Genomic DNA, 27,446 nt, shown 5'->3' on the forward strand with positions numbered 1-27,446 from the left:
TGGTGGTATGGGTCCTGGTCCGAGTGTTAGGAGACCAGTGTCCCAGCTCAAGCTGTCGGGCGGAGTGTGAGTTCTCCTTACCTTTCCTTTGTGTTCTCTTCAGGCCCTCAGTGGATTGGATGGGGCCCACCCACACTAGGAGAGCATCCGCTTAATCCGATCTACCAATTCAGGTGCTCACCTCTTCCGGAAACACCCTCATAAACTCAGAAGAGCGTTTAGTCAAATATCTGGGCATGCCAGACCTGGTCAAGTTGACACATAAAATTGACAGATAGCTACAGTCACACCATGGCAGCCCGACAACCTAGTTCAACCATTGCTGCAGTACACCCCCATGAAGCTCTGCACCCCAGCTTGGCACTGCATCTGGCAGAAGGTGGGTGCTAACTGAGGCTCCTTCAGGGGAGTGGGTGACTATGTGGACCCCAGGGTTTCTCTGCTTTCTGCTCTGGCCCAGATCATCTGCTTCTTCAGCTTGGCCAAGTGCTTTCCTCTCTTACAAACACACATGCCCACGTTCTTGGGTGTCCTTCATCTCCTGGCCTGACCAAACTGCTGCCTTCTCCCATTTCAGATACATAGTTGGCTTTTCAGGACCCCAAATGCCTTGGCAGTGCCCTGAACATCCCTCCAACAGAACCCATAGATAGGGTACCTCAGTTCTGCCTCTGGCCTCCCCTACAACACCCTCAGACTGTCTGCCCACTCCCATGTACCCTTCCTAACAACCCCAGACACAGTTCGTGAGGCTTCAAGTTTTTGTTCAGGGAATAAGCCTTACAGTTATTACAGGAGTATTTGATCCATCAGGAGCTTCCCTGGTGGCTCAGACAGTAAACAATATGCCTGCAATGCAGGAGACCTGGGTTCGATCCCTGAGTCAGGAAGATCCCTTGGAGAAGGGAATGGCTACCCACTCCAATGTTCTTGCCGGAAGAGTTCCATGGACAGAGGAGCCTGATGGGCTACAGTCCATGGGGTCACAAAGAGTCAGACACAACTGAGCGATCAACACGTTTCACCTTCACTTGACCCATCAGCTCATTGACAGAGCTCATGGCTTTCTTTGTTCTGAGCATCAGGGAACAAATAAGCACTTGCAGACCAGGTTGAGCTTTTTTCCCATATCTATTTATTCCAAAATAAACACATAACATTTTAAACAAATTATTACAGCTGATTTTGATTTAACATGGCTTATTTGATTTTTTAAATTATAACAACTTAAAGAGGAGGCTTTCTAAATTCAATAAATAGAATAAATAACATTTCAGCTTCACACTTTGCCTCTCATATTTTCATTCTGGAAACTTTCCAGCAGAGTCTTCAGAAATGTCACCGTATTGCCTGTTGTGGTTCGGTTGCATGGCTGTTCACAGGCAAAAGACTGTGGGGGTGAAAGTTGAAAAAGGCAGAGTGACTAGGACAGTATGGAGCCCAGCAACCCCAGAAACTGCCCTGCCTAGAACCTGGTGAGCAGGAGAGGGGTGGTCATTGGGACGGAGGGTGTGCAGGCAGTAAGGGGCTTGAGGTAAGGAGGACTAGGACAGTATGGAGCCCAGCAACCCCAGAAACTGCCCTGCCTAGAACCTGGTGAACAGGAAAGGGGTGGTCATTGGGATGGAGGGTGTGCAGGCAGTAAGGGGCTTGAGGTAAGGAGGACTAAGACAGTAGGGAGCCCAGCAACCCCAGAAACTGCCCTGCCTAGAACCTGGTGAGCAGGAGAGGGGTGGTCATTGGGATGGAGGGTGTGCAGGCAGTAAGGGGCTTGAGGTAAGGAGCAAATGAGTGAGGCTCCAGGGCTAACATTTGTGTAGGTGGCACAGATGCTTGACTTTGTGGTAGGATTTCAGGCGCCTGCTTGCCACACACACACACCCTTATCAAGGGGTCCTAAATCTTATTAGAGGATGTCTTCTTGAGATACTTTGAGGCTTAAAATTTTGTTGTTGTCCTGTTTGGTTGTCCTTCCAAGGTTGTTTTATAGCACAATGACTGAGAACAGGATTTGGCCGTTTTATAGACCAGAGTTCAAATCTCAACACTGCCATTTGTTAAACATGTAGCCTTGGGCGAATCAGTTAACCTCACTGAGCGTCAGTTTCCTCCTTCACAGCATAGGGCGTAAGTCTGACAGTTGTCATTAAGGCAGGTATTCAGGGAAACAGTATAAATGAAGCACCTAGAACTGCATGCTATTGATGGCAGAATCCTCTACAAGCCAGTAACTGAGTGAGGAGGGGCCCTTGTAGCAACAGTAATGAAATAGTTTACCCCCTGCCCTTTCCTCCAGGGTCTAGGGTATATATATATATATATATATATATATATATATATACACACACACACAGGCGTTTAGGGCACGTGACAAGCTTCCACCTGGATGTGGATGTGTCTTCCTTTAAACACCTCCCTGTTCAGTGGAAAGAAAACCTGTAACTTACAGGTCACATTGTCTACACAGCTAACTGAATCTCTAGGATAATTTAGAATGGTATGGGGCTATAGCCCTGATTCTCAAGATTTAGCTTCTAATTACAATGTGGCTAGATTCTTTCATTATTCAAGAGGTGGAGAGAAGTAAAAGCCAACAGGGAGGTGAGTGGTTTTTTAAAATGAGATGGAACGATGAGCCATCCGGGCAGTTCAGTTCAGTTGCTCAGCCGTGTCTGACTCTGGGATCCCATGGCCTCCAGGCAGAGCTCACATTAATTCTCTTATTCTGAATAGGTTTCTTAGATGTCTCTAATCAACCCTGAACTACCAGTGCCAACCTTATCACCCTTTCTCATTCAGGTGGCGTTGGCATCGACATTCACACAGAAATAACTAACCAGAGCACATCACAGATAAAAACACACTTACTCCACACTTGTTGCTCTTGAGGGCTACGACTATTCTCTTCACCTGGTTGAGAGTCAGGCGGAATCTCGTGCTCACTGTGGAGTTGCTCAGCTGTGACAGGCCCTCTTGGAAGCATGCTGTGGAGCAGTTGCCCTGGTGAATAACAGGGAGTTAGGAAAAGAAACAGCTTTGAGTAGGAATCACAGAGAATGCTTTTAGAGGCGATTTTAATTTAACCAGTGTAATCTAAACTTGGGCTTCCCAGGTGGCTCAGTGGTAAAGAATCCGCCTGCTCATCCAAGAGATGCGAGTTCGATCCCTGGGTTGGGAAGATCCCCTGGAGAGGGCAATGGCAACCCACTCTAGTATTCTTGCCTGGAGAATCCCATGGACAGAGGAGCCTTGCATCCACGGGATCGCAAGTGTTGGACGTGACATAGCAACTAAACCACCACCACCATTGTTGCAGCAGCAGCTAAAAGTGTGGATTATAAACCCAGGGGATGGGCTAGGGCATAAATGTGTGGTTCCTCCTCAGAAGCTTTCCTCCCCGGAAACCCTTTTTACTTCCCCTCCACCCGCAATCTCAGACACCCTATCCTCCCGGAGGTCAGCCTTCAAACCTTGCAATAACCACTATAAATCAGCTGAAGAGAAGTACAGGGAGGGAAGGAGAGAAGCAGGGAGGGACAGACAGAGGGAGAAGACAGAGCATATGAACAGTTGAGGCCAGAGGAAGGACAAAGGGCTGTCATCTTATCTACATTGTTTTGCAACCCTGGAGTTACCAGTAAATGGATTAGAAAACAATGAGCTAGGAATGACATCACTTATTCTATTCTCAGTCCCACACTGATTTAATTGTGCACATGGCCACTAATCTCAAAACACATTCAAGATTCTTTTTATTGAAAGGTGTTCAGACTTCTCAGGGAGACTAAATGCAAAGAAATGTGTACAGTATAGAATTTCAAGATTTTGAAAGGTTTTCAAAATTGTTACTAATCTGTAATGATTGTAATGAAGTCACACTTTCTTACTTAAAATACATCAAATCGAACAATTTTGACTTAAAAGCTTAAGATAAAACAAGATCAAGATAATTCACTTTTACTATACTTACAGAGGACATGGGCAGACACAAACAATCAGCCGCCTGCAAAAGAGGAATTTCAGATGTGAAGATCCCAGATGAGAATATTAAAATCAGTTTCGAAAGTTCTTAAGAGCATCTACTTACATCGGTGCTGCAGCTGCAGTTTGAAGATGTGTCTTTCTAAAAAGTAGAGAAACAAGAACCCATGAAGAGTGGTATGTTGTTCATCCTCTTATATTTCACTTCAATTTTCAATAGCTGCCTTTCCCACTGGTGCCCCGCCTTTGCGTCTTACCTGCAGGCTGTCGATGAGGTACACAATGTTCTTGATTCCCACATAGGTGAAACACCCCTGGCTGGCTGAAGAGCAGAGGAACAGGGCAGAGGCAAGGACCACAGCCAGGAGCATCTTGACACAGAGCTGGAGCTTAGTCTTCAAATGATTTCAAATGCCTTCAGATGCCTTCAGATCACGTTGTATTTAAAGCCACTAACATGGGAAAACCCTGACATCAAACTGATACCAATGCCCACTTTTTCTCTGTAAGTTTGGGCCACCTGACATTGAAAAAAAAATTGTGTATGTATACATATATCTCAAACTGAGTCACTTGGCGAAGACTATGTTACGTTGTCCCAGAAAGTATCATTCCTCAGAAATGATGCTTTTCAAAAAGTTAGGTGCCACAATGCTGTAGGAAAAGCTAAAGATCTTAAAACGATAATTTTTTTAAGGTTCTGGTTGTGAGAGTGAAAATACTTTCCATGAAGCCTGTCTGTATTTCCCCCTTTTAACTTTATTGGAAATGCTGATATAATAGCTAGTCATTGGTATTCTAACGAAGGGGGGCGGGGCGGGGAAGATGAGAAATAGCGCAGGAGAGTTGTCCTGTCATCAGGGTTTTGCAAGCTCAGACACATCATTGCATCATTACTACTTCAGTCCAACTATATTCTGCTCCCCAATCTTAACCTTGGCTTCCATGCCTGGGGCCAGAGTCTCTACCTCACACAGATGAAATGCATCTTTGAACAAGTGACTGAAGGAGGAAGTCTTCAACTAAGGCACAGGAATGCGGCAACAATGCCTGTTAAAACTGGCCTGGAGGATTCCTTGGCATCTTTAAGGAACTTCCATAGCACTGTGCAACATCCAGTTAAAAACTCTGTGCTCAAAATAAGACAATAGTTAACATTTATCGAGTACTTAGTACATACTAGCCACAGTTCTAACCGCTTTATGGAAATTAAGCCATGTAATGCATACAGCCATCAAATGAGGTTCGTACTAACGTGTCATCTCCTTTTAAAATCTTTTAAAACACTGACTGCAGCTTACCTTCTTGATTTTTTGGCGAAGCTGTTCTTATCGCTATGAGCCAAAAAGCAGTCTTACTGTGTCCTTAAGTAGTACGCAGTATAATTATCCTCATTATTTTATTTTATAGATGGGGAAACTAGTCACAGAGAGGCAATTTGCCCAAAACCAAATTTGCCCAAAAGCACACAGCCAGAAAGCAACAAATTTTGTCTTCAAACCCAGACGTCTGACCTCCAGGTCCAGACCTTCATATTTTGACTCTCCTGCTTCCCTGTGTGTGTGTGTGTGTATGTGTGTATTTGTCTGCCTTTTCCATCAGGATATGTGCCGCTTGAGGATATAGCTCACCTCTGTATCCTCAGCACTTGGGAAAGTGCCTGGGGAACAATGGGCCATTACTAGATGTTTCTGGGTCAAATCACTAATATGAAAATTTTTCGAAATAGTAAGGAAGGTGAACATAAACTGAGATTTTATAAGATTTTTAGATCTAGGGTACATATTTGGAGGTGTGTGCGCTTAAGAAGGAGAAGGCAATGGCACCCCACTCCAGTACTCTTGCCTGGAAAATCCCATGGACGGAGGAGCCTGGTGGGCTGCAGTCCATGGGGTCGCTAAGAGTCGGGCACGACTGAGCGACTTCACTTTCCCTTTTCACTTTCATGTATTGGAGAAGGCAATGGCGACCCACTCCAGTGTTCTTGCTGGAGAATCCCAGGGACGGGGAAGCCTGGTGGGCTGCCGTCTATGGGGCCGCACAGAGTCGGACATGACGGAAGTGCATCTTCTATGCAACAGAGACTGAAAAGGCGCTCTGCTGGGCGCCGTGCCATAGCGGCCACAGGAGCAAGTCCATAAGATTTCTCACCACTCCTCCTCCTTCTCTAAGACTCTGGGACGTTTTTGCTTTTCTCAGTGCCTGTTGTTTCTTAGGAGTGGCAATGGATCATTGGTGTGTGGCTGCACTCAAGAAAAGCAGTATCTTGGTGGCAAACAAGATAAAAAGAAATTGGCTTTCTGCTTAATTCCTCAAATCCTCCCACCCCTCTGACTTCCAAGCCTATGCTCCGCAGGCATGAAGAAGAAGGTTCAAAGGCCCCCTAGCCTATGGTAAACACTTATTACCAAGCCTGGTGTCTGTTCCCTTTCCCTGAAGGTAGGACCCTGATTAGTTCCGGGTGGCAAGTGCCCAGCCAAACATTCACTTTTTAAGGCTCTCTTGCTGCTGCAGGCCACCATGTGACATGTTCTGTTCAATGTGAGGTCTGTATAATTCTTTTGCTTTCTTGGTAGAAGGAGAAAAGAGTAGCTGAAACCTGCCCTTACCAGTTTGGGCATGGATGTGATGGCAGGAGCTTCAGCAGCAATCTTATAACCATGAAGGAAAGAAGAAGAGAATTGCAACAATAGCAACACTAACACTTTACATAAACAGAAAATAATCATAAAAACAATAACAATGAAACTGTGAAGCAACAAGAGAAAGTAATGATAAGAACAGAAGAGTGGTCCTAAATTCTAGCTAGGTTTCACTGCCTACTGAAGACCCTGAACCTTGAAACTCAGTAAAAATGGGAAGCTCTTAATATAAACGGAAACCAGCACATGCTGGAGAGATGTTAAAGACATGTGAGGGTCAGACTGAGCCTTTTTCCCTGACATCACTGGAAGTTTTAAGAGATTTGAAAGGCCAGTCATCTCACTGTTTGAATCAACATTATTTAATGCTGTGTGTATGAACCACGGGAACCACTTGCCATGACATCAGGTATACCTCTCACGCGAGGAAGTCTCCACTCACTGCAGATGGGGGTGTGCCCAGAAAGAAATATGGACTCGTCCAAAGTCAGCTACTGAGGGGATTGTATGGTGTCACGATTAAGACCAGGAACCCTGAGAACAGGCTGCCTGGATTCAGATCTTACTGCTACCATTTGTTAAACACATGGCCTTGGGTAGGTGTCTTGACCTCTCCAAGCTACCGTCTCTTGACCATAAAACAGGATGAACTGGGGATGGGGTTGTCATATATAAAGCCTATCTCAGAGGATTCTTATAAAAATTAAGAGAAATATTTATACAGCAGGTAATGTAGATTAGATAGCCTTAGGTTGAATTTGACAGGACAACGCAGTCTAGGTTAGGAGTCAACAAGCTATAACTTTTTTTTGCCAGATTCAGTGTAAGCTCTGCAAGCTAACAATAGTTTTTAATCCTCTCAAAGGTTTGTTAAAATGTACAGATGAAACTATTGGCAGGGCAGGAATAGAGATGCAGATGTAGGGAATGGACGTGTGGCCACAGGTTGGGCAGGGAATAAGTTGGAAGATTGGGAATGAGGTATGTCCACTGCCGTGTGTAGAATAGATAGCTGTGGGAAGCTGCTGTGTAGAGCAGGGAACTCAACTCAGAGCTGTCATGACCTAGAGGGGTGGGGTGGTGGTTGCAGGATGGGAGGCTGGGAGGGAGGGCCAAAGGGAAGGGATATATTTATATATATACATACAGCTGACTCGCTTCGTGGTATAGCAGAAACTAACACAAAATTGTAAAGCAACTATACCCCAGTAAAAATTACAATTAATAGATAAAAGAAAAGAAGACTTCATGACAGAGAACGTATGTAGCCTGTGATGTCTAAAATATTGAGCCTCTGACCCTTTATAGAAAAAAGTAGCCTGCCCCTGGCCTAGTTGACATACGGCATTCCTTATTTTCAGAAGATACGGCCGGCTGTCTCCCACTCCTGAGAAGGGCGCAGCTAGAAGCTGGTGGCCCTGCGTCTCTTCTCCCATTGTCCTTTGCTTATTCAGGTCAGCCCTCCATACAGATGGAAAGGGACTGGGGGCCTTGGAATCTTTGGCGGCCAGGTTCTCTGAAATGCAGAAGGCCCAAGTGTATTACTTCCTGCGGCTGTCTATGGCGTGAGCTCGGTGGCCCCACGAGCAAAGCGTCTTCTCTTGGTGTAGCCGTGACCCACCAAGGAGTCTCAGGTAGGGCCTGGTTTACTGGAAAGAGCTTTACATAATGAAGTCAAAAGAAGTGGGTGAACTTACCTTCTTTTCTCCCCCTGGGCCTAATCCTGGCCTGACCAGCGAGTAAGCCTTGGGTCACCCACCCTCCCCCTGCCCTCTAGGAGCTGGTGCCAGGGAAAGGGGATCCGTGGACACTGGTGCTTCTTGGGCAGGTCAGCTAGTCTTTCCAAGCATCAGTACCGCCCACGCTCACCTGCATCGGAGTCTGGGTAGGTCACCTAGGCCCACCTCGTGGAAGGATAGGAGTGTTCCATCTGGAATGCTTCTTCAGAAACGAGCCGTGTTTACATTTGAAGGTTTGGTCTGATCTGATACAGACTCTGCTCATGCTCTGCTACTCCCACCTACCACCCTCCAGTCATGCTGGCTTCTTTCCATATCCAGTCTCCAGGCTGTTGCTCTTGCTGACCTCTGCCCAGAATATTCTTCTTAAGCTCTTCCATGTATGGCCCATTCTCATTCTTCAGGTTTCAGCTCAAAAGCCACCTCCTCCCAGAAGCCCTCCCTGACTGCAGTAACCCTGCAGAATCTGTACGATTCTGTCTTAGGGTCTATTTCTCCTGGTGGACTGTAAGTTCCATGAGAGCCGATATGATGACTGAGTTTTGTTCATCTTTGTATCTCCAGGGTGCAGTCTATGTTAAGTGCTCAGGAATTACTGGTTAAATGAATGAATGATGAATATATTCCATCTTGTTAAAACTTAACATTTATATTATTTATGAAATGACCAATGCATATTCTCCACGGATCAGTAACAAGAAAGAGTGAATATAACATTTTAAAAACCTGAGCCAGGAAAGACTTTGAAGAGTGTTTTCATCAATGAACAAAACAAACCCTCCTGTTAGGTAGTCTCTTGAGAAATTTGAAGTACTTTTAAATCTTCTCCCTTTCAGTTCTCATTGAACTACACAAGGAAGGCATGTCAGGTGTGGAAACTTCAGCTCTGTAGAGGATGAAACAGAGAGAGAGAGAGAGGTGACTGTTCTTTACAATTCTTTCCCATATCCCCACCCACTCAGTTATAAAGAAGAAAAGAATTAATAATATTTAAGTGGTAGCTTTGTGATTCAAAACACCATTAAACAGCAGATGTTTATCTACGCAAAGTCTACAACTTTTGTAGTTTAGCTTCTAGGATTTCTTTCAGTATGAAAATGTAAATATGCAAATGATCTCTTACAGAGGAAATGCACCAAGCTCAGAAATTCATTACTCACCTATTTTATCAAGAAGGTTGGAGAGTAAGATGCTTACCAAGATGTAGCATAGATAACATATTTTACAATAAATGACAAAAGACTATACTCAAACATTTATTTTGTTCTAAAGATAAAGTTTGACATTTTTATTCTGTGATTAAAAACCCATGTGTCATGGATTATTTCTCTAGGAATAAAACAAAATGGTTATTTGTTCTAGGAAGCCACAGTGCAAACTGATACACCCCTCCCAAAAGGCACTCAGTTTCTAAGTAAAACCCATTCTACCTTTTTCTCTAAACAACCAAGAGATAACTAGGTATGAGACTCCGCAAGCACTAATTTCTTAATCAAATAGTTATTTCTAGGTTGGTATTTCCCAGTCGAGTGTGATGGGGCAAATCCCGCTGGACGTGCTGTCACCCCTCTAGAGGCTTCTCCCCCAAGGAGGTGGTTTCAGGCTGGGTGCCCAGCACCCCTTTCTTCCCACCCATCCCTCCTAAGGAGATTCTGGGTCCCCTGGGCATAGAAGCTGCTAATCCTAGGCTGGCTCCCATGTGGCTTCCAGGGCTCCAAGACCAGCATCCTCGCCTCCTTCCCCTCCCTGCTTCTCCTCCGCCTCACTGATGGTGAATAACAGTGCAGGCTGCCTTCTGTTTTTATTTATTTACTTATTTGGCTGCACCAGGTCTTAGTTGCGGCACGCAGGATCTTTGGTTGCAGTATGTGGGGTCTCTTAGTTGTGGCATGCAGGGGTTGAATTCAGGCCCCCTGCATTAGGGGCATGGAGTCTTAGCCACTGAACCATCAGGGAAATCTCCCAAGCTATCTTTATCAATGAAGTTTTTACATCCGCCCATCCACCTAGCCCATCATTACCTGAAACCTGCCCCTACATTAATTAGAGACTGTGGGACCCCTTTGCTCTGGCCAGTTTATTAGTGTCCATCTAATTAAGAAAGGATAAGAGCTCCTGTTCTGGATCCTACTGCGGAAGGCACTAGAATTTGTTGAATTTGCTTACTGTGTACAAGTGGCATGCTAAGCACTTCATGTATGTTATCTGACAGGCCTCGCGACAATGCTTATTAGCCCCATTTTATAGATGTGGAATGTGAAGTTCAGAGAGGCTGAGGGTCACTTTAGCCACGCAGCTGTCAGCTTGAACTGCACTGATCTGCTTAGCTGTACTTCTGCACTCTCTGGTTTGCCCTAGTGACTGGTCCACTTATACTGGTGCTATTGTACCGTGATCTCTAGTTTCTGTGGCTCCTCTATATATCTAAATATATGGTTGAGTGTACCTGCCTGCTTCTTCTTACTTGCCATTTTCATAAGTGCCTTTGTTGTTGTTCAGTCGCTTAGTCATGTCCAACTCTTTGCGACCCCATGAACTTCAGCACCCCAGGCTTCCCCGTCCTTCACTATCTCCCAGAGTTTGCTCGGACTCATGTCCATTGAGCTGATGATGCCATCCAGCCATCTCATCCACTGTCTCATCTCCTTCTTCTCCTGCCCTCAGTCATCGCCAGCATCAGGGTCTTTTCCCATGAGTCAGCTATTCACATCAGGTAGCCAAAGTATTGGAGCTTCAGCATCAGTCCTTCCAGTGAATATTCGGGACTAATTTCCTTTAAGATTGGCTGGTTTGATCTCCTTGCTATCCATGGTACTCTCAAGAGTCTTCTCCAGCACCACAACTTGAGAGCATCAGTTCTTCGGTACTCAGTCTTCTTTATGGTCCAACTCTCACATCGGTACATGACTACTGGAAAAACCATAGTTTTGACTATATGGACCTTTAAGAGAAAAGTGATCTCTGCTTTTTAATACACTGTCTAGGTTTGTCATAGCTTTTCTTCCAAGGAGCAAGCGTCTTTTAATTTCACGGCTGATGTCACCATCCTAAGTAATTTTAGAACCTGAGAAAATAAAGTCTGTCACTGTTTGCATTTTTTCCCCATTGATTTACCATGAAGTGATGGGACCAGATGCCATGATCTTAGCTTTATGAATGTTGAGTTTTAAGCCAGCATTTTCGCTCTCTTCTTTCATCCTCATCAAGAGGCTCTTTAGTTCCTCTTCGCTTTCTGCCATAAGGGTGGTGTCATCTGCATATCTGAAGTTTTTGATATTTCTCCCGGCAGTCCTGATTCCAGCTTGTGATTCATCCAGCCTGGCATTTCGCATGATAGACTCTTATTATAAGTTAAATAAGCAGGGTGACAATATGCAGGCTTGATGTACTCTTTTCCCAATTTTGAACCAGTCTGTTGTTCCATGTCCTGTTCTAACTTTTGCTTCTTGACCTGTGTACAGGTTTCTCAGGAGGGAGGTAAGTTAGTCTGGTATCCCCATCTCTTTAAGAATTTTCTACAGTTTCTTGTGATCTACACAGTCAAAGGTTTTATTCAGACATTTATAGCTCTAGAAGGTTTTAGAATCCTTTTGATAAGTTTCCTCCAAAAAATCATTTTAATTGAGATTGTGTTCAATATAAATTGAATTTGGGAAAAATTGCTATCTTTAAACTATTGACTTTCTCCACCCAGGATGATGATATGTCTCTCTATATGGTCAAACCTTTTTTATTTCCCTCAATTCAATTTTAAAGTTCTTTTTTCATACAGGTCTTTCTTGCAGAGTTTTGTGAAGTTTATTCCTAGGTTTACCTATTTATTTTGGCTTACTGGTAAAGATCATTTATTGAAAACCTATTATATCCTGGACATTGTTGTAGGCCTTAGGGATAAAGCAGTGAGCAAAACAAAGTGCATGATTTTGGGAAGCCTACATTCTAGAAAGCAGAGAAAGACAACAAATGAATAGCTTGGTAATAGTCAGGTGGTCTTGACTACCTTGAACATCAAAAGCAGGTGAGGAAACAATGAGTGGTAGGGAGTGGGAGCTATGTTTTCAAATTTAAAATTGGAATATAATTGACTTACTATGTTGTGTTAGTTTCTGCTATACAACAGCACGAATCAGTATGTATGCACGCATCGCCTCCCTCTTGAGCCTCGCTCCCGCCGCCCCCCGTCCCAGCCCTCTCGGTCGTCACGGGGCAGCGAGCTGAGCCCTCTGTGCTCTGCAGCTGCGCCCCGCTGGCTATGAGTTATACACATGGTAGCGTACATGCATACATCAGCGCTGCGCTCTCAATTCACCCCATCCTCTCCTTCCTGCCCCGTGCCCACAAGTCCATGCTCTGTGTCTGCGTAGGGAGCTGTGTTCTTCAAGGTGGAGAATGACTTCGTATCAAATCTCTGATACAGTGATTAGAGTAGAGGCTGAAAGAAAGTGGGTGAGCGAGAATAGAAAGTTCGCAGGTCCTGAGGATAGCGTGTGTCTACCATGCAGGAGGAACAGCATAGAGGATAGTGTTTCTATAGCAGAATGATTGACGAAAAAAACGGAAATGGGGTCAGAGAGAGCGCCAGAAGGCAAATCACAAACAGCTTGATTGGCAGCAAGGAGGACTTAAGCGTTTACTAGAAATAAAGTTGGCACTATTGGAGAGCTTTGAGCAGAGGAATAACGTGATTTTACCTATATTTTAGACCGTGAAGAATAACTGCTGCCTGGAGAATAGCTGGGACCAAGAGTGGAAGACTTGATTAGCCTTTAGAATTAGGTCTGCAAGGCTGCTATTGACCAAAGTGATATTAATAGTGGTAGATATATCAGAATTTGGATGTATTTTTTAAATAGAGGCAGTAGATTGTGCTGGTCACTGGCTAAATGATGAGAGAGAAGGAGAAAAGTCATTCAGTTCAGTGCAGTTCAGTCGCTCAGTCGTGTCTGACTCTTTGTGACCCTGTGAATCACAGCACGCCAGGCCTCCCTGTCCATCACCAACTCCCGGAGTTCACTCAGGCTCACGTCCATCAAGTCAGTGATGCCATCCAGCCATCTCATCCTCTGTCGTCCCCTTCTCCTCCTGCCCCCAATCCCTCCCAGCATACCACCTTAGCGGCATGCAAAAATAATCATTAATTTCATCTACATTTACGGGGTTCATGTGAGCTTGCCTGAACAGCTCTGCTGATCTTTGGGCTCACTTATACACCTGCAGGTTTGCAGTAGTAGGTTAATCTAGATTGGGCCCAGCTTCCACATACCTGAGACGATTGGGATAGCCCCATGGGAATGGTCTTCTCATAGTAGTGGAAGATGTGCAGGAATAAGCCCAATGCTTACTTTCTTCTAAGCCTCTCTTTGCATCACTCCTGCCTACATGCCAGCGCCAGAGCAAGTCATATGGCTGATCAATGAGCAAAGCAGGACACCTTGTCCATAGTGAGAGGACATGTTGCAGTTACTGGCAAAGAGGGTGGATGTGGGGAGCAGGGAGGACCTAGGCCAAATGATGCAATCCAACACAAGAGAAAAGCAATCAACGTTTGTATGTTTATCTTGCACCCACCAACTACCAAATCCTCTTGTTAGTTTGAATGATTTTCAATGTATTCTCTTGGCTTTTTTTCCCTGAATCGATGTTTTCATTTGAAAATAATAATCCTTTTGTCCAGGGATAGCAAATTTTTCTTAAATATCCAGTTAGTAAATATTTCAAACTTTGCAAGCCATCTGGTCTCTATCCCAGCTCTTCAACTCTGTTGCCTATAGCAGGAAAATAGAGATATTACATATTTATATTAACAGTTGTGGCTTTGTCCTAATAAAAATTTATTTAAAAATAAACAAGTGATGAGCTCATTTGCTGACCCCTGCTGCTCCAATCAATTTCTTTAGAATACTATGTCTGATTTCTTTTTGTTGTTATTTTATAACTAGGATCAGGAAATGCCATTGTGATCATAGCAAGTCTTGCGGGCGTTCCCTTTACTGGTAATGCTTTCAGTGTTTCTTATTTAAATATCATGTTAGCTATTGATTTCTTCATAAAGAATTTGAATTTCTAGTTTATAAGTTTTTATTAGAAATGATCACTCAGGAATGCATTTGAGTCAGTGCTAATGAGACGGATGAACCTAGAGCCCATTTTACAGGGTAAGGTAAGTCAGAAAGAGAAAAGCAAGTATCATATTTTAACACATAAATATGGAATCTAGAAAGATGGTACTGATGGACCTATTTGTAAGGTAGCAATGGAGATACAAACATAGAGAAAAAAACTTGTGGACGTGGGGTGGAAAGGAGAGGGTGGGACGAATGGAGAGAGGAGCATGGAAGCATATACGCTACCATCTGTATAACAGAGAGCCGGCGGGACTTGCTGTATGACTCAGGGAACTCAGACCAGGGCTCTGTGACAACCTAGAGGGGCGGGATAAGGCGGAAGGTGGGAGGGGGGTTCAAGAAGGAAGGGGTATATGTATAGCTGTGGCTGATTCATGTTGGTATCTGGCAGAAACCAACACAATATTGTAAAGCGATTATTTTTTCAATTAAAAATAAATAAATTTTTAAAAATGAAATCATAGAAAAAGAAAAAAAAAGAAATGATCACTCAGTTTTATCCAGTGTGTTTTTAAATTTCCTATCCAGATCACGAATTTTATTTCTTATCTTTTATTCATGTGCTAAATTATTTTAATAGATTACCAAATGTTGAATCATTCTTACAGTCCTTGAGTGAATTCTATTTGGTCATACTACATTACCTTTTAATACATTGCTGGCCAATTGGCTATTCCTTTTTTTGAATTTTTAATTTGTAATGCACACTGGGAGGTTTTCCTAGGCTCAAACAGCCAGCTAAATGTAGGCTCAACTAAACATTCAGACTCACAAGCCTATCCTAGCTCACACTTAGTACCTAACGTCTCTGAAGGGTAGCAGGTGGACATAATTTGCAGGAGGGCAGCGTTAGTCACTGTTCTCAGTGGGAGCTGTCATCCAGGAGTTGTTCCTTTAGCCTTCCATATGAGATAGTTCAGATGTGAAGAAGCAAGATTCCCAAGGGTAGGGGATAGGATGAGAGTGGCTTAAAGGCTTTGTACTCCCATAGAAGCCGATATCTCTTGGGAGAGATCCCTGGGGGAGTTTCCAAGCCCCCTGCATTCAGGGGACCCCAAGGCTGTGATGTCCCAGGAGGAATTTATAGTTCGTTGGTAGTCCTCCCCATCCATACACGCAGTTGATATTTTACCTTCATCTAGGGTTCAGGGAAATAGAACCACAAAGTTAATGGAAAGGCCAAATTCTCTTTCCATAGGGGAAAATGGTTGTGTTAATACATTACCTACATTACCACATCCATTAGCAAATTCTTAATGTTTCCTTTTTTTGTGCTTTCTTTTTCAGGTTTTGGTCAGGGTTATGCTATCCTCTGGTGGCTCAGAAAGTAAAGCGTCTGTCTACAGTGCGGGAGACCTGGGATCAATCCCTGGGTCGGGAAGATCCGCTGGAGAAGGAAATGGCAATCCACTCCAGTACTATTGCCTGGAAAACCCCATGGACAGAGGAGCCTGATAGGTTACAGTTCATGGGGTCGCAAAGAGTGGGACACGACTGAGTGACTTCACTTTCACTTTCATGCTATCCTCAGCTTCCCAGGGGGGAAAGTGGCAAAGAATCCACCTGCCAGTGCAGGAGATCCAAGAAGTGCGGGCTCAGTCCCTGGGCTGGAAAGGTCCCCGGGAGAAGGAGATGGCAACCCACTCCAGTATTCTTGCCTGGGAAATTCCACAGCCAGAGGAGCCTGGTGGGCTACAATCCATGTGGGTCGCAAAGAGTTGGTCATGGCCAAGCGACTAACACACGCATACTATCCTCATAAAGTGCATTGGGAAGCTTTCCATCTTTCTCTATACTTTCAAAGAGTTTAACTAGTATGAGAATTTTGAGTGTTCCATCATGCCTCATGGAAAGCAAGGGATTTTTCTTGTTCATTTCCAAAAACCTAGTGACAACAGTGCCTGCCTGCATGCATGCTAAGTCGCTTCAGCCCTGTCTGACTCTTTGAGACCCTATGGACTGTAGCCTACCAGGCTCCTCTGTCCATGAAATTCTCCAGGTAAGAATACTGGAGTGGGTTGCTATGTCCTTCTCCAGGGGATCTTCCAGACCCAGGAATCAAACCTGATTCTCCTGCATTTCCTGCATTGGCAGGCAGGTTCTTTACCACTAACTCTACCCAGGAAGCCCAACAACATTGCGTAGGACACAGCAATTAGACTATTTGCTGTCCTTTCCATACTACTCAGAGAGGGGTCCACAGCATTTTTCTAGGTTGCTGTCCTAATTTAATCGGAAACTTTCACAGTATCCAGAGCCCTTCATGTCCTACAAATGAAGAAGGAGAATGTCTTCAAATTTCTTGCAGGAGGAGCCCACTTAGGTGGCACCAACCTTGACTTCCAATTTGAGGAGAACCTGGGAGAAGCTTCTGCTGGCAGCTCGTGCCATTGCTGCCTTTGAAAGTCCTGCTGAGGTCGTGCCATATCCTCCAGGATGACTGGCCAGCAGGCTGTGCTGAAGTTTGTTGCAGCCACGGGGAACCACTCCTATTGCTGGCTGCTTCTCTCCTGGATCTTCACTAACCAGATCCAGACAGCCTTCTGCAAATTGCAGATCCTGGTGGTTACTGATCCCAGGGTTGTCTGATTTAACCTGCCCAACGTTGCTGTGGACAGAGCAGACTCTGAGCCCTGTGGATGTGGCCGTGCAGCACGTGGGCAAGGGCATTATTCACTCCATGGCTCTGCTATAGTGGATGCCGGCTTAGGAAGGTCTGCGCCTGCGTGGCCTCATCTCTCCTCAGCACCCGCCAAAGGTCACACCTGCTCTCCTTCTACGGAGACCTTGAAAAGATGGCACAGGAGGAGTAAGCTACAGTTGCAAAAGCTGTGCCCAAGGAGAAACTTCAGGGTGAGCCTACTGTTTCAGCTCCTGAATTAATGGCCCCTGAACCAGAAGCAGCAAGCTGTGCTGCAGCCTCAGGCGTCCTCTGCTGTATTTCGCGATTCACTGCTGAGGAGGAGCCAGCCCACCTCCCAGGACCACACTGCAGCTAGTTGGTAGGGACATCTTAAGCTCTTCTTCCATAGATTCTCAAACAGAAAATGCAAGTAAGTTTGATGGAAAACAAACCATTTCTTTTTTTAAAAATTGCTGAATTAAATTGTCCCAAGAACTTGTCCATAAAATCTGGTTCTGATGACTTTTGGAGGTTTACACTTTGGCATTTTCTGTTTTTTAGCTTCTTAGTGCTCTATTAGGCTTTTCACAGATTGATTTTTTTTTTTTAATTGTGCATTTTCCTAGAAGATGATCCAAGGTTTGCGCTAACGAAGTAGTGATACTGTGCATGTTGCCCACATTTTCTCTCTGAGGAAACGTGTAAGAAATTTGTATAGTTGCTTATTTTCAGAGAATCAAGTTATGCTTTTATTTCTCAATACTGTGTATGATTTTTCTTATGGTTCTAATTTCGCTTTTTTGCTTCTTTGTAAGTTATTACTGCCTTTACTAATTCCTTCTCCTCACATGATTTAGATTTATTTTATTGTTCCTCTTCGAGCTCCTTGAGTCACACGTTTGCTTCATTTCTTAAACAATGAATAGCTCTGATTACTGAGCACACCCATATGGAAGACACTTGCCCCATGTTTTACTTCATTATCTCACTGAATCCTCATAACACCTGTAAGGCCTCCTAAGTCTTCACAAGGCCTCCTAAGTCTTTAGCATAGTGGTTATGACTGTGGACTTGAGCTACAGTTGCTGCCGTGTGTAACTTGTGACATGACTTCTCTATGCTCCGATTTCTTCATCTGTAAAATGGGAAAATTACATAGTCTACATTATAGGCCTGTTATGGGAGAGAAATAAATGTGTACACATAAAGCCCCTAGGACAATGCCTGACACGTCATTTTCATTGTGGAAGTAGCTGATCTTATTATCTTCAAATAATAAGGAATTGAAGCTTTAGGAAGTTAACTTGCCAGGATCCCATAACTGTCACTAGATAAGAAGCCACTCTTTTGAACACAGTCTGAGCAGCCTTTGTAGACTTGGGGGTATAGGTTGCTCATTCTCATTAATTTCTTAATAGTTTACAATTGCAGTTTTGGTTTCTTCCTTGATGAAGTTTCTACTGGTTTTTCCTCTGTATGAAACCTTTTTGTTTCTACTTATCTATGTGATCTTCATCCTTGGAACTCATAAATTTCACCAGAATTTGTCTAGTTCTGGCTATTTTTTATTCCTGACCAGTACATACTCCATTTGACCTTTAGATCATAATCTTTCTTCCAGTTAATATCTTTTCTATTTTTTTTGATCCCCAATCTTTTTCTCCTCCTATAATTCCTATTGTACATATTTTGAAATGTCTTAAACTTACTTTTCATGCCTTTGTTTTCCCCTTAACTTTCTCATCATTGCTTTTACTCCTGGTTTCTGGGGGGAACTTTTGGATTGGTACTTTAATTCTCAATTCAATTATCTGCAGAATCCAATCTGTTGTTTAGCTGCCTTTATTGAGGGCTTTTTTCCTTACCAGTGAGTATCTTAATTTAAAATTTTCAATGTGCATTTCAAAAAGTATATAATAAGCTCATGAAGCTCCTTATGTACCATTTTTATAAAAATGCTTAATTAAAAATTCCAGCCAAATGTTCATTCCCTTTAAAGTTCTCCTGCCCTGGATACAGCCATCCAGCTTCTCTTCCTCCAAAATCTGACACGTATTGCCAAACCCTAAAACAGATTTTTGGTTCAGGCCCCCCCCCCCCATACCTTACTTCAGCATCTTTCCATCTTCTTTTTTAATCTTTAGTAAAGGTTTTAATCTTAGTGTAACATCTACAACACACTTGTGAATATAGTACAGAAAGTTTTCATATACCCTGTAACAGGTTTCCCTGGCTATTAACACCTTACATATGGATATGGTACATTTGTTATGATTGATGAACCAATACTGATACATTATTATTAACTGAAGTCCTCACCTTATTCACATTTTCTTGGTTTTTCCTTTATGTCCTTGTTCTGATCCTACCCAGGACATCACATTACATTTAGTCGTTAATGTCTCTTTAGGTTCTCTTTGGCTGTGACAGTTTCTCAGACTTTCCTTGTTTTCGACGACTTTGACAGTTTTTTTGTATCATTCTTTTTTTTTTTCTTAATTGGGGTATAATTGATTTACAATGTTTTATTAGTTTCAGATGTACATCAAAGCGAATTTGTTAAACATATAAACATATCCACTCTTTTTAAGATTGTTTCCCCATACAAGCCATTACAGAGTATTGAGTAGAATTCCCTGTGCTATACAGTAGGTCCTTATTAGTTATCTGTTTTATATCTGTTTATAGCAGTGTGTGTGTCGGAGAAGGCAGTGGCACCCCACTCCAGTACTCTTGCCTGGAGAACCCCATGGACAGAGGAGCCTGTTGGGCTGCAGTCCATGGGGTCGCTAAGAGTCGGACACGACCGAGAGGCTTCGCTTTCACTTTTCACTTTCATGCATTGGAGAAGGAAATGGCGACCCACTCCAGTGCTCTTGCCTGGAGAATCCCAGGGACGGGGGAGCCTGGCGGGCTGCCGTCTACGGGGTCACACAGGGTCGGGCACGACTGAAGCGACTCAGCAGCAGCAGCATGTAGTGTGTATGTGTCAGAGAACTGATCAGGTATTTTGTAGACTGTCCATTAGGTAAGATTAGCCTGATGTTTTTCTCATGATTAAACTGAAGCTGTGTTTGGGAGGAAGACCACAGAAGTGTTATTTCTGTCGCATCACATGAAAGTACATGCATCAGTATGGCTTGTCCCTCTGATGTTGACCTGATCATCTGGTTGAGGTAGCATTTTTCAGGTTCCTAGTATTGATTATTCTTTTCTCCTTTCCCCATACTGTACTCTTGGGAAGGAAGTCATCATACATAGTCTACACATAAGGAACAGGGAGCTATGTGCCATTTCCTTGAGGGCTGAGTATTTACATAAGTTATTTGGGGTTCTCCTGCTTGGGAGATTATCTACTTTTGCTTTATGATTATCCCAAAGCCTTTGACTGTGTGGATCACAACAAACTGTGGAAAATTCTTCAAGAGATGAGAATACCAGACCACCTTACCTGCCTCCTGAGAAATCTGTATGCAAGTCAAGAAGCAACAGAACTGAACATGGAACAACAGAGTGGTTCCAAATTGGGAAAGGGGTACATCAAGGCTGTATATTGTCACCCTGCTTATTTAACTTACATGCAGAGTACATCATGAGAAATGCTGGGCTGGATGAAGCACAAGCTGGAATCAAGATTGCCAGGAGAAATACCAATAACCTCAGAGATGCACCACCCTTACGGCAGAAAGTGAAGAAGAGCTGAAGAGCCTCTTGATGAAAGTGAAAGAGGAGTGAAAAACCTGGCTTAAAATTCAACATTCAAAAAATGAAGGTCATAACATCTAGTCCCATCACTTCATGGAAAATAGATGGGAAAACAATGGAAACAGTGAGAGACTATTTTCTTGGGCTCCAAAATCATTGCAGATGGTGACTGTAGCCATGAAATGAAAAGATGCTTGCTCCTTGGAAGAAAATCTATGAACAACCTAGACAGCATATAAAAAAGCAGAGACATTACTTTGACAACAAGGGTCCATCTAGTCAAAGCTATGGTTTTTCCAGTAGTCATGTATGGGTGTGAGAGTTGGACTGTGAAGAAAGCTGAGCATCGAAGAATTGATGCTTTTGACCTGTGGCATTGGAGAAGACTTGAGAGTCCGCTGGACTACAAGGAGATCAAAACAGTCCATCCTAAAGGAAATCAGTCCTGAGTATTCATTGGAAGGATTATGCTGAAGCTGAAGCTCTAATACTTTGGCCACTTGATGCAAAGAACTGATTCATTGGAAAAGACCCTGATGCTTGGAAAGAGTGAAGGCAGGAGGAGAAGGGGACGATAGAAGATGAGGTGGTTGGATGGCATCACTGACTCAATGGACATGAGTTTGAGCAAGCTCTGGGAGTTGGTGATTGTCAGGGAAGCCTGGCGTGCTGCAGTCCATGGTGTCACAAAGTCAGACACAACTGAGCAACTGAAATGAACTGCATGGGAGATTTGTCTCCTCATTTATTTATATTAGTACAAACTCATGAAATTAATTTTACCCTTTGGGTTACAATCCAATATGACTTTATTTTGTTGCTCAGATTATTTCAGCTTGAGCCACTTGGGAGCTATTTCTTTTCTTGGTCATACCACATGGCATGCAGGATCTTCCCTGACCAGGGAATCAAACCCATTGCCCCTGTACTGGAAGTGTGAAGTCTTAACCACTGGACCACCAGGGAAGTCCCGGGAGCTGTTTAAATTGTCCTCTGTGTCCCTTTGGGCGGCATCATTGTGTTTTTGTTTTGGTTTGTATTTTTGATTACTGTATTACTTTCTGGCACTATAAGATATTCCAAGCTTATATTATCTATTTTTTCCTCAATCCTAGAGTCAGCCATTTCTCCAAAGAGAGTTGATACCTTTTATTGGGGGATGGCATTTGAAAGCAAGATTGAAGCAAACTAGCTGTATTCATTGCTGCTGGGTTTTTTTTTTTTCTTTTCCATCATGCACTTATATTTTTATCTGTAAGAATTGTTATATATTGTTTCCTTCCCCTAAGAGCCTGGTCTTACTTTATCGATAAGAATTATTAAAAATGCATACACAGGAAACAGAGGAGGGAAAAGTTCTCTTATGAAGTGCTTTCCATTCAGGGTTATTTGCTCTGATTGTTTCATTTAAACCACTGAGTGTTTTAATATATCTGGTAATTTTTTGCTCTGCTGATGCATATGTTGTATGCATCAGTTATTCAGAAAGATAATCAGGAGGGGTAGCTGAGATGGGTCCCAACAGGCACTATGTAAGCCAATGTCATTTCTTTCTGTCCTTAACAAAAATAGAAGACAGCTGTAGATGTATACTTTTTCTTTAGTGGCTTAGTGACTGAATGGTTTGTTCAGGACAGGAATGGTGCTGTGAGCTGAGCTGCTTGGGTGAAATGTCATCTTAGCTCAAGAGCAAAGTCTCCTTCTTGTCTTGGAAGTTGGACATTACCTGACACAGAGCCTCCCTCTAGGTGACATCTCTGCCATCAGTGACCTCACAGAGTCTCCCTCCACCCAGAGGACAAGCCCTTGTCCTCAGCAGCCTCAAGGATGCAGATTTTAAGCGAGGTTACTAGATTCTACTCCCCTTGGTCTCTAGCACCTGCTCTGGGTACTTTAGGTAAAAATACTCAAAAAAAAAAAAAAAAAGAACTTTATCCCTTCTCACTCCTTTTCAGTAACCTGCTCTAGCTCAAGCTCCCTGAGAGGGTATGATGGCAATCCTTTCACTTACCCCAGGTGAACAGCCTCTCATGGCGGGATGCCTGACTAGCTTTCCCTTACTCCAATCCTACCTGGACCATTCCAACTGAAAACTGATAAAACGACAAGGTTGGTATATTAGTTACTAACTGCTTGTTGTTCAGTCGCTCAGTCGTGTCCTATTCTTTGTGACACCATGGACTGCAGCATGTCCATGGGGCTTCCCTGTCCTTCACCATCTCCCGCAGTTTGCTCAGACTCATGTCCATTGAGTCAGTGATGCCATCCAACCATCTCATCCTCTTTCATCTCCTTCTCCTCCTGCCTTCAATCCTTCCAAGCATCAGGGTCTTTTCCAATGAATCAGTTCTTCGCATCAAATGGCCAAAGTATTGGAGCTTCAGCTTCAGCATCAGTCCTTCCAATGAATATTCAGGACTGATTTCCTTTAGGATGGAATGGTTTGATCTCCTTGCAGTCCAGCAGACTCTCAAGAGTCTTCTCCAACGCCACAGGTCAAAAGCATCAGTTCTTCGATGCTTAGCCTTCTTTATGGCCCAACTCTCACACCCAAAACCAGACTGACTGCTGTATAACAAATTACTCCAAAACTTACCAGCTTAAAAATACACATGTTTATTATCTCATAGTTTCTTCCAGGAATCAGGAATGGCTTAGCTGGGTCCCCTACTTCAAGATCTCTCACAAGATTGCAGTCAAGTGTCAACAAAGTCTGTGTGGCCTCATCCAAAAGCTCAGTTTTGGCGGGGAAGGACCTGCTTTCAAGCCCACATGGTTTGGGCAGGAATCAATTCCTCAGGGGTGGCTGGACTGAGGACTTCGATTCCTCTCTTGGTGAAGGCTGTCAGTTCCTTGTCACAAGGGTCTCCCTAATATAAGACCCATTGTCACCAAAGTGGTCTATAGAGAGCATCTGCTATCAGGAGTCACAATCTGTTATAACCTAATCACAGAAATGATACCCTCACTAGGTCCAGCCCCTGCTCAAGGGGAAGGGGTTACACAAGAACATGAATACCAGGAGATGGGGATCCTTCGGGCTATCTTAGAAGCTGGCCTATCACATGTAAGGATGGGGCCCTCCTCCAGTCTCCAGTTGGGTTACATGATTTTTTCTCTGGTATAGTCGGGTTGATTCTGTGGGATGCTAGGAAAGAACACACATAAGACAAGCGGGCATAAAGCATTGTCTTCGTCCTGGGCTCCATGAGCTCGCTTTTTTATGTGCTGAGTTTGAGATTATGGAAAGAGCTTCTGGTGAAAATGGTCATCCTGTTGTTTGCTTGATGGTAATTCTTTTAACATTTCCTATAAGCCAGCTGTTAAGTTAGATATTCTGTGTATACTCTCTTAAAACATCACACCGGTTGCTTGAGGAAGGCATTGCTAAGTGGAATGTGGGCTTCAGAAAGCTGAGAAATAGGGAATGGTGGTAAGTTCCCAATGTCTGAGCATCCTGACACCCTAAGCAGCTCCCTGCTAGCCCCAGGGCTGGCTGACTCTTCTTAAAGGGAACAGGGCTCTGTGTAGTAACACTTTCGGATTGCAGTCGAGTCCACTTCCTGTGCACCCCTCCCATCTGTTAACTCTGTCTAATTGGCCTCATATGTCAACGATTGCCTCCGTTTCAGCTTCCACCTCTCTATCTGGCTCCCTGATGATGGAATGCATCAAGATGACAGTCTCAGTTCCTGACTCAGCCCCCTTATAGTCACGGCAAGCCCTGCTCCTCCTCCATGACTCCTGACAGGTCTCAGAAGCTCGGCTCACTCAGAGGGCTGGTTTCTCACTATCTACTCCATAACCCGCCAGGTTACTTAGACCTCCTGGGTAACTCAGCTAGTGAGAGGCAGAGCCAGGCTTCAACCCACACTCTTTGTACCATCTCATTCCATTTCTCAGGTTGACCATTAAAGTAAACGGATAGTTCAAACTCCAGCACTGTTTGTCTTGTTCTCTCCATAGTCTGTGTGCATGCTCAGTCACTGCAGTCGTGTCCGACTCTTTGCAACCCCGTGGACTGCAGCCTGCCAGGCTCCTCTGTCCTTGGGATTCTCCAGGCAAGAATACTGGAGTGGGTTGCCGTGCCCTCCTCGGGGAGATCTTCTGGACCCAAAGCAAAGAAACAGAGTCACCTTGCTGCTCATGATGCTGCCTGAGAGGTAGACTGGAGATCCAGTGAAGGACCTTTAAAAGTTCTCAGTGACAGTGTGGATCTCTAATAGCCAGTGATCGTCAGTTCAGTCATTCCCACGGGGTTTCACTTTGGCTCAAAGACTGCAGAAATTGCTGAATAGAGTATCATCTTAGTTAAAAAGGGTTACATGATATTATGAAGTTTTGCTACTAACTAATGGTCCTTTTAGATAAGGTATTGTTTTATTCATTCCAACTCATTCTTATTATCCTTGGGGTCTGAGAAGGGCTGGGATCAGAGTGTGGAGAGGGTCCTTTCTTAGGCTTGCTCCCCTGGGAATGTTTGATTCAGTTGAATACTCCCTTTTTCTGAAGGCTTGCTCCTCTCTCGGGCCCAGTGACAGCACATGCTCGTAACTGTCTCCTATTTCCTGCATGAGTCCTCAGTGTCCTTCACGGGCTCCTGCGGCCTGTCCAGCCTCTCTGTACTGGGTTGTCCCAGCACTCAGTTCTGGGCTCTCAGCTCTTTTCTGCGTGACTTAGCTGCTCTCCCTCAGGCCTAGCTTTATCCCATCCACATTGCTGGTTACTCTCAATTGTATCTCCAGCACTGACAGCTTCAGTGAGCCATACACTTGTGTTTTAAGTGTAATATATTTAAAGATGTCTAGATTGTGTTTCCCTCTGGATAATTATATCACCATTTCCCACAATCCCTTGGCCATACCAATGTGACTGGAAAGAATTTTTATATCCTTCAACATATTAGAATTCTGCATATAGGAAGAAGAGTTCATGTCCCCTACCCCATCTCTGCTATCTGGGCTGTGATGCTTGTTTCCAAGGGCAAGGAAAGAGTGGACCAGGATGAGTGAAACTTGGAATCCCATTTCTTCTGGGTGGAAGGGCTTGTTGGGGAAAGAAGAGGCAGATAATGAAAGGTTTTATTCAGCCTACTTTGGAGGCTAAGAGAGGAGATTATCACCCATCTGGTCCTTATGCCAAACTGGCTGATGGGAAGCAGACGGTGGACAAGCGTATCAGGGTAAAATCAGTGCTGCGGCATAGCCAGGCAGAGACAGCGGTGGGAGGTAGCTCTCTATAGCTACCCTCAGTTCCCATGTGACGAGAATGGGACTCAGAAATGCCCACATGTTACCAAAGTGTCCATGGATTATGGCTGGGTAGAGAGCTAGTAAACACGGTCCGTCTAGTCAAAGCTACGGTTTTTCCAGTAGTCATGTATGGATGTGAGAGTTAGACCATAAAGAAAGCGGAATGCCGAAGAATTGATGCTTTCAAATTGTGGTGCTAGAGAAGACTCTTGAGAGTCCCTTGGACTACAAGGAGATCAAACCAGTCAATCCTAAAAGGAAATAAATCCTGAATATTCATTGGAAGAACTGATGCTGAAGCTGAAGCTCCAATACTTTGGCTATCTGATGTGAAGAGATGACTCACTGGAAAAGTCCCTGCTGCTGGGAAAGATTGGGGACAAGAGGAGAAGGAGGCAACACAGGGTGAAATGGTTAGATAGCATCACTGACTCAATGGACATGAGTTTGAGCAAACTTTGGGAGGCAGTGGAGGACAGAGGAGCCTGGCATGCTGCAGTTCATGGAGTCTCAGAGTTGGACATGACTTAGCGACTGAACACCATCCATCCATAGGGCCACAGTGTGCATTTGGGTCAGGAGCTAGGCAGGTACCCAGAGGGCCTTACAGAGCCAGCTGACCAGAGGCTGAATCAGCCAGGGAGTCCCAGAGCCTTTACTGAGCTCTCACCAGCCCCTGGCCAACCAGTGTCAGCAGTGAACGCCAGCAGGGCGAGCAGTGACCAGGGCCATACAAACAAGGTCCCCTGCTGTGGAGTCCAGAGGTGGCAGAAGACACCGCAAGGTGCAAAGACTCCTCCTAGGCACAGCTGAATGTGCATCGTGGGTACCCACCACCTTGAGGGAGAGAGCAGTGTTGGGGTAGAAAGATGAGAGATTGAATCTGTTTAAATTCTTCCCTCAGTGGAAGAAGACCAGAACCAGGCTGACCCTAGTTCTGTTCCTCAGCCTGTCCCCATCCCACAGTGAGTGAGGAATCTTGAGGAAGATCTAAGAGGCCATGATTTCTTTGCACTTGTGAGTTATATTTAATGGAATGAAAAATGTCCTCAACTCTTAAGTCTGACTGTTAGACATCTAACAAGTATCTTAGGCTAACGTTGCCTAAATTTAATTCTTGACCCCCGTCTAAAAATAACCTGGCCCACTCCCCAGTGTCCCTAGCTCCATCAGTGACAGTAACATACCCCCATGAGTTTAAGGATCACCATTGATTTCTCCGTTCCCCTGGCCCCTCACATCTAATCCATCAGTAAGTCCTGCCATCTCTTCATCCAGGCATATCCTAAACCCATTTTTTTTTTCTTTTCCACCATAATTATTATCTCTGCAAAGGTTATTTCAATGTCTTCCCCTCTGTCCTCATTCCTGAAGGTGCC

At 44.1% G+C, this 27,446-nt stretch overlaps 1 protein-coding gene across 1 annotated transcript; it reads right to left on the reverse strand.

Moving 5' to 3' along the window:
* Positions 1-1,122: 1,122 nt before the first annotated feature.
* On the reverse strand, positions 1,123-4,367 carry IL9 (interleukin 9). The gene is made up of 5 exons (XM_004008812.6): positions 4,239-4,367; positions 4,088-4,123; positions 3,971-4,003; positions 2,869-3,000; positions 1,123-1,390 (listed from the first exon to the last, which is right to left on the reverse strand). The coding sequence occupies exons 1-5, from the start codon at positions 4,350-4,352 to the stop codon at positions 1,280-1,282; spliced, it is 426 nt and encodes a 141-aa protein (XP_004008861.2). The 5' UTR covers positions 4,353-4,367; the 3' UTR covers positions 1,123-1,279.
* Positions 4,368-27,446: the final 23,079 nt, after the last annotated feature.

This window comes from Ovis aries, chromosome 5 (genome assembly GCF_016772045.2).
Source record: "Ovis aries strain OAR_USU_Benz2616 breed Rambouillet chromosome 5, ARS-UI_Ramb_v3.0, whole genome shotgun sequence".
In the NCBI taxonomy this organism is placed as follows: Eukaryota; Metazoa; Chordata; class Mammalia; order Artiodactyla; family Bovidae; genus Ovis; species Ovis aries.